Source organism: Heteronotia binoei, chromosome 2 (genome assembly GCF_032191835.1).
Source record: "Heteronotia binoei isolate CCM8104 ecotype False Entrance Well chromosome 2, APGP_CSIRO_Hbin_v1, whole genome shotgun sequence".
In the NCBI taxonomy this organism is placed as follows: domain Eukaryota; kingdom Metazoa; phylum Chordata; class Lepidosauria; order Squamata; family Gekkonidae; genus Heteronotia; species Heteronotia binoei.
The window spans coordinates 8,355,572-8,365,625 of record NC_083224.1 but is presented as its reverse complement, the minus strand read 5'-3'; the positions used below and the strand labels follow the sequence as shown (position 1 = coordinate 8,365,625).

At 53.7% G+C, this 10,054-nt stretch overlaps 1 protein-coding gene across 1 annotated transcript in view; it reads left to right on the top strand.

Moving 5' to 3' along the window:
* Positions 1-4,667: 4,667 nt before the first annotated feature.
* The window catches only part of TPX2 (TPX2 microtubule nucleation factor), a 56,488-nt gene continuing 51,101 nt past the window's right edge, over positions 4,668-10,054 (top strand). Inside the window, 2 exon segments of the mRNA XM_060230541.1 lie at positions 4,668-4,772; positions 7,913-8,041. Coding sequence (XP_060086524.1) covers positions 4,682-4,772; positions 7,913-8,041 — 220 coding nt within the window. The 5' untranslated portion in view covers positions 4,668-4,681.

The following is a 10,054-nucleotide window of genomic DNA, read 5'->3' as shown; positions in this document are numbered from 1 at the left end:
CAGCAGGGCTCTTCTGATGTTCTTATGAAGGCCTCAGCCTCTCTGCCCTGTTTTTGGCTCTCCAGAGGAACTGGTTGGCCCCTGTGTGAGACAGGAGGCTGGACTGAATGGACCCTCACTGGTCTGATCCAGCAGGGCTCTTCTGATGTTCTTATGAAGGCCTCGGCCTCTCTGCCCTGTTTTTGGCTCTCCAGAGGAACTGGTTGGCCACTGTGTGAGGCAGGAGGCTGGACTAGATGGATCCTCACTGGTCTGATCCAGCAGAGCTCCTCTGGTGCTCTTAGGAAGGCCTCGGCCTCTCTACCCTGTTGTTGGCCACTGTGTGAGGCAGGAGGATGGACTAGATGGACCGTGGTCAGATCCAGCAGGGCTCTTCTGATGCTCTTCTCAGGGGAAGGCCTCGGCCTCTGCCTTGTTGTTGGCCCTTCAGAAAAACTGGTCGGCCAGTGTATGAGACAGGAGGCTGGACTAGAGGGACCCTCACTGGTCTGATCCAGCAGTGCTCTTCTGATGTTCTTATGAAGGCCTCAGCCTCTCTGCCCTGTTGTTGGCTCTCCAGAGGAATTGGTTGGCAACTGTGTGAGACACTTTGCTGGACTAGATGGACCACTGCTCAGATCCAGCAGGGTTCTTTGGATGTTCTTCTTTGTTTTGGAGGAGGTACAGTCTGAATTGCAGTTTCTATGTTTTTTCCCCCTTAACCACATGGCCCTGTCTTCAGAGCTCTTTATAATCATGCAGACATGAGAAGAGCCCTCCTGGACCAGAACAAAGCGCTACCTAGATGCCTCTGCACTGCCTTTATTAGACTTCAACCCAGAGCGGAGGTGGAGTCTAAGTATTTTAATAAATTTCCAACTTGTGGACTAAGCCAACTACTGCTGACCTTCGACAACTAGCATCTGGATGCGCATGGCCATTGTGAGGGTTGCTTTCCTTGTCTCTTTCCTTCTTAAGAACATGAGAAAGGCCTTGTTTTGATCATGCTAGTGGCCCATCTAGTCCAGCCTCCTGTCTCACATAGTGGCCAACCAGTTTCTCTGGAGGGCCAGCAACAGGGCAGAGAGGCCGAGGCCTTCATAAGAACTACAGAAGAGCCCTGCTGGATCAGAACAGTGAGGGTCCATCTAGTCCAGCCTCCTGTCTCACACAGTGGCCAAACAGTTCCTCTGGAGGGCCAGCAACAGGGCAGAGAGGCCGAGGCCTTCATAAGAACTACAGAAGAGCCCTGCTGGATCAGACCAGTGAGGGTCCATCCAGTCCAGCATCCTGCCTCACACAGTGGCCACCCAGTTCCTCTGGAGGGCCAATAACAAGGCAGAGAGGCCGAGGCCTTCATAAGAACCTCAGAAGAGCCCTGCTGGACCAGACCAGTGAGGGTCCATCTAGTCCAGCCTCCTGTCTCACACAGGGGCCAGCCATTCCCCTTGGAGGGCCAACAACAGGGCACAGAGGCTGAGGCCTTCCCCTGATGTTCCGTCTTGGCCCAGATTCAGAGGTTTATTGCCTCTGATTGTGCGGATTCCCTTTGAGTCATAGAATCATAGAGTTGGAAGGGACCTCCAGGGTCATCTAGTCCAACCCCCTGCACAATGCAGGAAACCCACAAAGACCTCCCCCTAAATTCACAGGATCTCCATCGCTGTCAGATGGCCATCCAGCTTCTGTTGAAAAACCTCCAAGGAAGGAGAACCCACCACTCCCCGAAGGAGTCTATTCCACTGGGGAACCGCTCTAACGGTAAGGAAGTTCTTCCTAATGTTGAGCCGGAAACTCTTTTGATTTAATTTCAACCCATGGGTTCTGGTCCTACCTTCCGGGGCCACAGAAAACAATTCCGCGCCATCATCTGTAGGACAGCCCTTCAAGGACTTGAAGATGGTGATCCTATCACCTCTCAGCCGCCTCCTCTCCAGGCTAAACGTGCCCAGCTCCTTCAACCTTTCTTCCTAAAACTTGGTCTCCAGACCCCTCGCCATCTGAGTCACTATGGCTAGTAGCCACTGATAGACCTCTCTTCCGTGAATCTGCCAAATCCCCTCTTAAAACTGTGCCTTCATTACCACCTCCTGGCAGCAAATTCCACATTTCATCCCTTCTCCTATCTGAAGCCAGTTCTCCTGCTTGCATTCTCTTCTGGGCTTTGGGCTGCTGCAGGCAGCTAAACTTCAAGAAACGCACCCCCACCCCAGTGTTCATTGCAAAGATCCATTAAGGACTGGAGCTGGCCTCGAGGAAATGCCCGAATATGCTGGGCCAGATGAAAGATGTGAGACACAGCTAAGAATATCAGAAGCCAAGGCTACGTCTCTCCTATACCACTCCTCCACTTGTACCTGTCAGAACGGCCTTGGGGCAGCCATAGCTTTCGTAGGAGTTGTCCTTGAAAGGGCAGCTGCTGTCAGAGCTCTCTGAGCCCCACCCACCTCACGAGGTGTTTGTTGTGGGGAAGGAAGATAAAAGGAAATTGTGAGCCGCTCTTAGACTCTTTGGGAGTGGAGGGCGGGATATAAATCCAATAGCTTCATCTACCTCACAGGGTGTCTGTTGTAGGGGAGGAAGGGAAAGGAGATTGTGAGCCGCTCTGAGACTCTTCGGAGTGGAGGGCGGGATATAAATCCAATATCTTCATCTACCTCACAGGGTGTCTGTTGTGGGGGGGGGGAAGGGAAAGGAGATTGTGAGCCGCTCTGAGACTCTTTGGGAGTGGAGGGCGGGATATAAATCCAATAGCTTCATCTACCTCACAGGGTGTCTGTTGTAGGGGAGGAAGGGAAAGGAGATTGTGAGCCGCTCTGAGACTCTTCGGAGTGGAGGGCGGGATATAAATCCAATATCTTCATCTACCTCACAGGGTGTCTGTTGTGGGGGGGGGGGGGGAAGGGAAAGGAGATTGTGAGCCGCTCTGAGACTTCGGAGTGGAGGGCGGGATATAAATCCAATATCTTCATCTCCCTCACAGGGTGTCTGTTGTCGGGGAGGAAGGGAAAGCAGATTGTGAGCCGCTCTCAGACTCTGAGATAGGGCGGGATATAAATCCAATATCATCTTCTTCTGGGTTGGTTACTTTTTGCACAGGAATGGTCACACCGCGGTAGACGTTGGGGCTGGGATCTGGCTGGAGGCGACCGGAGGCAGAGAAAGGCGCCGCAGATGGACGGGGAGGCGAGAAAGCTTGTGTCAAAAGCGCATGACCAACGTTATCTTCTCCAAAACGGCTTTGTGAAGGCAGGGCCTGCAGCTGAGAATCACTGGCTTGTTGCGTCTGTTTTGTAATTTGATTTGAAGCTGCCTCCTCCTGAATCATTCCCTCGGACCATTGAGGTCAGGATTTCCCGCTCGGACTGGCAGCCGCTCTCCAGGGGTTGAGGCCTTTCATGTCTCCTATCCCCCGATCCCTTTCACTGGAGGCTCTGGGGGTCGACCCTCAAATCTTCTGCAGGCCAAGCAGATATTCCGAGCCACGGCCCTTTCCTCAATCTGTAAAAAGAGTTTGCAGCTGAAGTGGGATTTGGGCTGGCGACCTCTCTGTTCGCTGACCCCGACCCCGTTCCTCCCTCCAGCTATAAAAATATCTGGGGATTCTCAATACTATGCAGTTGTAGTATTTTCTCTCCACCTGCAAGGAGGGGGGGGGATTCTCCAGGCCGGATCTAAACTGAGAGCCAGTTTGGTGTGCTGGTGAAGTGCATGGACTCTTGTCTGGGAGAACCGGGTTTGATTCCCTACTCCTTCACTTGCAGCTGCTGGAATGGCCTTGGGTCAGCCCTAGCTGTTGTAGGAGTTGTCCTTGAAAGCGCTGCTTCTCGGAGAGCTCTCTCAGCCCCACCCACCTTACAGGGTGTCTGTTGTAAGGGAAGGAGATAATAGAGATTATAAGCCGTTCTGAGTCTCTGATTCAGAGAGAAGGGCGGGGTATAAATCTGCGATTCTTCTACTCTGTGTGTAGCTTCATCTCCAACTGTGAGATGGGATGCTGGACTAGAACTGGGGAGCCAGTTTGGTGTAGTGGTGAAGTGCAGGGACTCTTAACTCGGAGAACCGGGTTTGATTCCCCACTCCTCCACTTGCAGCTGCTAGAATGGTCTTGGGTCAGCCATCGCTCTCACAGGTGTTGTCCTTGAAAGGGCAGCTGCTGTGAGAGTTCTCTCAGCCCCACCCACCTCACACGGTGTCTGTAGTGGGGGGAGAAGATATAGGAGATTGTAAGCCACTGAGACTCTGATTCAGAGAGAAGGGTGCATAAATCTGCAATTCTTCTTCTATTTCACACGTATTGTGTGGCTACTGAGAGCTGGTTTGGTGTAGTGGTGAAGTGTCTGGACTCTTGTCTGGGAGAACCGGGTTTGATTCCCCACTCTTCCACTTGCAGCTGCTGGAATGGCCTTGGATCAGGCGTCACTATCGCAGGTGTTCTCCTTGAAAGGGCAGCTTCTGTCAGAGCTCTCTCAGCCCCACCCACCTCGCAGGGTGTCTGTTGTGGGTGAAGAAGATATAGGAGATTGTGAGACACTCTGGGCAGGGTATAAATCTGCAGTCATCGTTGTCTTCTTCTTTTCTTCATCTTCTTCTTCATTTCCTTCATCTTCATAAATGAAGGCTGGCTTGCCTGAACTTGCCAACACGTACTCTCCCTCTTGTTTCAGGTTCGCACGCCGAGGCTCCAGCAGTCGAGGTGATAATGTCTCAGGGTACCTACTCGTATGATGCCCCAGATACCTTTATGAACTTCAGGGAGCTGAAGGAGGAGGACGGCATGGATGCTTGGTTTGGTAAGCACCGAGAGGGGCTCTTTCCCTTCCAGTAAGCGTGGGAGTTGTGATTACAGCAGGGGTCCCCGGCGTGGTGCCCGCGGACACACGGCAACTGCCAGCACCTTTCCTGGGGACCACCGAAGTTGCTTTGGCAACAGCTGCCCTCCGAGTATGAACATCTTCACTGTTTGACTGAAGGGAAGCTCCAGTAGCCATTTTGTAGGTGGCTCCACCTCTGAGGCAGCCATTTTGTGGCTGTGTCAGAATCCCAGAGCTGCCCCTGGGCTCCAAAAGGGTGGGGAGCCCAGGTTGGATTTTCAGGCTGGAACATAAGAACATAAAAGAAGCCATGTTGGAGCAGGCCTATGGCCCATCCAGTCCAACACTCTGTGTCACACAGTGGCCAAAACCCCCAGGTGCCATCAAGAAGTCCATCAGTGGGGCCAGGACACTAGAAGCCCTCCCCTTGTTGCCCCCCCCCCCCACAAGCACCAAGAATACAGAGCATCACTGCTGCAGACACAAGAACATAAGAGAAGCCCTGTTGGATCAGGCCAATGGCCCCTCCAGTCCAACACTCTGTGTCACACAAGAACATAAGAGAAGCCATGTTGGATCAGGCCAGTGGCCCATCCACTCCAACACTCTGTGGCCCACATTGGCCAAAATCCCCAGGTGCCTTCAGGAAGTCCGTCAGTGGGGCCAGGACACTAGAAGCCCTCCCATTTTGTCCCCCCCCCCCCAAGCACCAAGAATACAGAGCATCACTGATCCAGAAATAAGAGAAGCCGTATTGGATCAGGCCAATGGCCCATCCAGTCGAACACTCTGTGGCACACAGTGGCCAAAAAAACCCCGGTGCCTTCAGGAGGTCCACTAGAAGCCCTTCCACTGTGCCCCCACCAAGCACCAAGAATAAAGAGCATCACTGCTCCAGACATAAGAGAAGCCATGTTGTATCAGACCATTGGCCCCTCCAGTCCAACACTCTGTGTCACATAAGAGAAGCCCTGTTGGATCAGGCCAATGGCCCATCCAGTCCAACACTCTGTGTCACATAAGAGAAGCCCTGTTGGATCAGGCCAATGGTCCATCCAGTCCAACACTGTGTCACACAGTGGCCAAAAAACCCCAGGTGCTGTTTGGAGGTCCCCAGGTGCTGTTTGGAGGAGAGCCGGTTTGGTGTAGTAGTAAAGTGTGCGGACTCTTATCTGGGAGAACCGGGTTTGATTCCCCACTCCTCCACTTGCACCTGCTAGCATGGCCTTGGGTCAGCCATAGCTCTGGCAGAGGTTGTCCTTGAAAGGGCAGCTGCTGTGAGAGCCCTCTCCGGCCCCACCCACCTCACAGGGTGACTGTTGTGGGGGAGGAAGGTAAAAGAGATTGTGAGCCGCTCTGAGACTCTTCGGAGTGGAGGGCGGGATATAAATCCAATATCTTCTATCAGTGGGGCTAGGGCACTAGAAGCCCTCCCACTGTGCCCCCCCCAAGCACCCAAGAATACTGAGCATCCCTGCCCCAGACAGAGAGTTCCAGCAATATGCTGTGGCTAATAACTACTGATAGACTTCTGCTCCAGATATTGATCCAATCCCCTCTTGAAGCTGGCTATGCTTGTAGCCGCTGCCACCTCCTGTGGCAGTGAATTCCATGTGCTAATCACCCTTTGGGTGAAGATGGACTTCCTTTTATCCGTTCTAACCCGGGTCTAAAATCCTGGCTCTTTCCCGCTTCTGTGTAGCTACAGGGTGTCTGGGGGTCATGGCACAGATGCAGTGAAGCGCAGGAGGGAAACTCTGCCTGCTGTCCTGAGCTGCTGTCAAGGAGCAGTGAGACAAAAATATGTCCAAAAACATGCATGGAATGGAGAAAGTAGAGAATACAAGAACTTTCTCACAATACAATAACTGGTGGACATTCAATGAAATTGCTGAGCAGTCAGGTTGGAGCGGATAAAAGGAAGTCCTTCTTCCCCCAAAGGGTGATTAACACGTGGAATTCACTGCCACAGGAGGTGGTGGCGGCTACAAGCACAGACAGCTACAAGAGGGGATTGGATAAAAATATGGAGCAGAGGTCCATCAGTGGCTATTAGCCACAACGTATTGTTTGAATTCTGTCTGGGGCAGTGATGCTCTGTATTCTTGGTGCTTGGTGGGGGCACAGTGGGAGGGCTTCTAGTGTCCTGGCCCCACTGGTGGACCTCCTGATGGCACCTGGGTTTTTTTGGCCAATATGTGACGCATAGTGTTGGACTGGATGGGCCATTGGCCAGATCCAATATAGCTGCTCTGATGTTCTTATGTGACACAGAGTGTTGGACTGGAGGGGCCATTGGCCTGATCCAACAGGGCTTCTCTTATATGACACAGAGTGTTGGACTGGATGGGCCATTGGCCTGATCCAGCATGGCTTCTCTTATATTCTTATGTGACACAGAGCGTTGGACTGGAGGGGCCACTGGCCTGATCTAACATGGCTTCTCTTATGTGACACAGAGTGTTGGACTGGAGGGGCCACTGGCCTGATCCAACAGGGCTTCTCTTATGTTCTTATGTGACACAGAATGTTGGACTGGAGGGGCCACTGGCCTGATCCAACATGGCTTCTCTTATGTTCTTATGTGACACAGAGTGTTGGACTGGAGGGGCCATTGGCCTGATCCAACAGGGCTTCTCTGATGTTCTTATGTGACACAGAGTCTTGGACTGGAATGGCCATTGGCCTGATCCAACATGGCTTCTCTTATGTTCTTATGTCTTGGACAGTGATGCTCTATATTCTTGGTGCTTGGGGGGGCACAGTGGGAGGGCTTCTAGTGTCCTGGCCCTATTGATGAACCTCCTGATGGCCTCTGGGTTTTTTGGCCACTGTGTGACACAGAGTGTTGGACTGGATGGGCCATTGGCCTGATCCAACACGGCTTCTTTTACGTTCTTATGGTGTTAACCTTTCAGAACCCTGGATAACTTTGAATTACAAGGGATCCTTTTAACTCATGGGCACTCCGTGAAATTGCTGAGCAGTCGGGTTGCAGCGGATCAAAGGAAGTCCTCCTTCACCCAAAGGGGGATTCCCACACGGAATTCACTGCCTCCAGAGGGGGCGGTGGCTACAAGCATAGACAGCTGGGCTTTGCATTCGCCTGATTTTTGCAGATCACAAAGCAGGCCTGTTGAACACCCCCGGCTCGGATGCGGCTGTGGCAGCGGCCGAGATCTTCCCCAAAGCAGCCCCGTTGAGAGCTAACGTCCCACGCGCGGTCGTCTCGCCGATGGTGAAATGCGGTAAGTCTCCCCCGTCCGGAGAAACCCTCTCCCCTTCTCTCATTCCTGCGGCAACTTCCGGGAGATGACCTTTGGCTCTTCTCTCCTCCAAACCTGGCGCCGCAAGCTGACCTTTTTTTGGGATAACGAACCGAAATGGGCAGGGGCTGGGTAAGAGAGGGATCCCAGCTGGTGGGTCCTTTGGATTCTAGACGGCCACTCTTTCCAGGGGAGCCAGAGCAGCTGCCTGGATGTGGTCTCGACTGGCCCTGGAATTGACTTTTCTGAGCCTGCCCTGCAGTCACATCTGACCTTGGGGCGACTGGGAGCTTCCAGGCCCTATAAGCCCAATTCCAGCCTTGCGGTTGGTGGCTCTAGGACCGCCTTCTAGCTTCGAGAGCCGGTTTGGCGTAGTGGTAAAGTGTGCAGACTCTTTTCTGGGAGAACCGGGTTTGGTTCCCTGCTCCTCCGCTTGCAGCTGCTGGAATGGCCTTGGGTCAGCCAGAGCTCTCTTACCTGGGAGAACCGGGTTTGATTCCCCACTTCTCCCCTTGCAGCTGCTGGAATGGCCTTGGGTCAGCCAGAGCTCTCTTACCTGGGAGAACCGGGTTTGATTCCCCACTCCTCCACTTGCAGCTGCTGGAATGGCCTTGGGTCAGCCAGAGCTCTCTTATCCGGGAGAACCGGGTTTGATTCCCCACTCCTCCCCTTGCACCTGCTGGAATGGCCTTGGGTCAGCCATAGCTCTCTTATCTGGGAGAACTGAGTTTGATTCCCTACTCCTCCACTTGCAGCTGCTGCAATGGCCTTGGGTCAGCCAGAGCTCTCTTATCTGGGAGAACCGGGTTTGATTCCCCACTCCTCCACTTGCAGTTGCTGGAATGGCCTTGGGTCAGCCAGAGCTCTCTTATCCGGGAGAACCGGGTTTGATTCCCCACTCCTCCACTTGCAGCTGCTGGAATGTTCTTGGGTCAGCCAGAGCTCTCTTATCCAGGAGAACCGGGTTTGATTCCCCACTCCTCCACTTGCAGCTGCTGGAATGGCCTTGGGTCAGCCAGAGCTCTCTTATCCGGGAGAACCGGGTTTGATTCCCCACTCCTCCCCTTGCACCTGCTGGAATGGCCTTGGGTCAGCCATAGCTCTCTTATCTGGGAGAACTGAGTTTGATTCCCTACTCCTCCACTTGCAGCTGCTGCAATGGCCTTGGGTCAGCCAGAGCTCTCTTATCTGGGAGAACCGGGTTTGATTCCCCACTCCTCCACTTGCAGTTGCTGGAATGGCCTTGGGTCAGCCAGAGCTCTCTTATCCGGGAGAACCGGGTTTGATTCCCCACTCCTCCACTTGCAGCTGCTGGAATGGCCTTGGGTCAGCCAGAGCTCTCTTATCCAGGAGAACCGGGTTTGATTCCCCACTCCTCTGCTTGCAGCCGTTGGGATGGCCTTGGGTCAGCCATAGCTCTGGCAGAGGTCGTCCTTGAAAGGGCAGGTGCTGGGAGAGCCCTCTCAGCACCACCCACCTCACAGAGTGTCTGTTGTGGGAGAGGAACAGAAAGGAGCTTGTGAGCCGCTCTGAGACTCTTCAGAGTGGAGGGCGGGATATAAATCCAATATCTTCATCTACCTCACAGGGTGTCTGTTGTGGGGGAGGAAGGGGAAGGAGATTGCGAGCCGCTCTGAGACTCTGATTCAGGGAGAAGGGCGAGGTATAAATCTGCAGTCTTTTTCTCTGGTGTGGCGGAACCGGCCCGATTCTGCCTTCAGACCCGGTCCCGTCAGCTCCCTATGGAGTCGCCAACTCCTGGAGGGAGCTATTTCTCCTCCTGCCCCTTGGGCTCGCTGCCACCACCTGCTCAGTCCCGGGGTTCAGATTGAGAGGAACAGGACTCCCAATCCCCCTCTCCAGCTGTGAGGCCCGGCCTCCAGGTCCTCTGCCACCCTGCACTTGGGTTTCACAGAGACCTCAGCGCTTCTTTGGGGCACCCCTGGAGGATTGGCACCTTATCCAACTGCATGCCTTCCCCCCTTCACCTGGGGC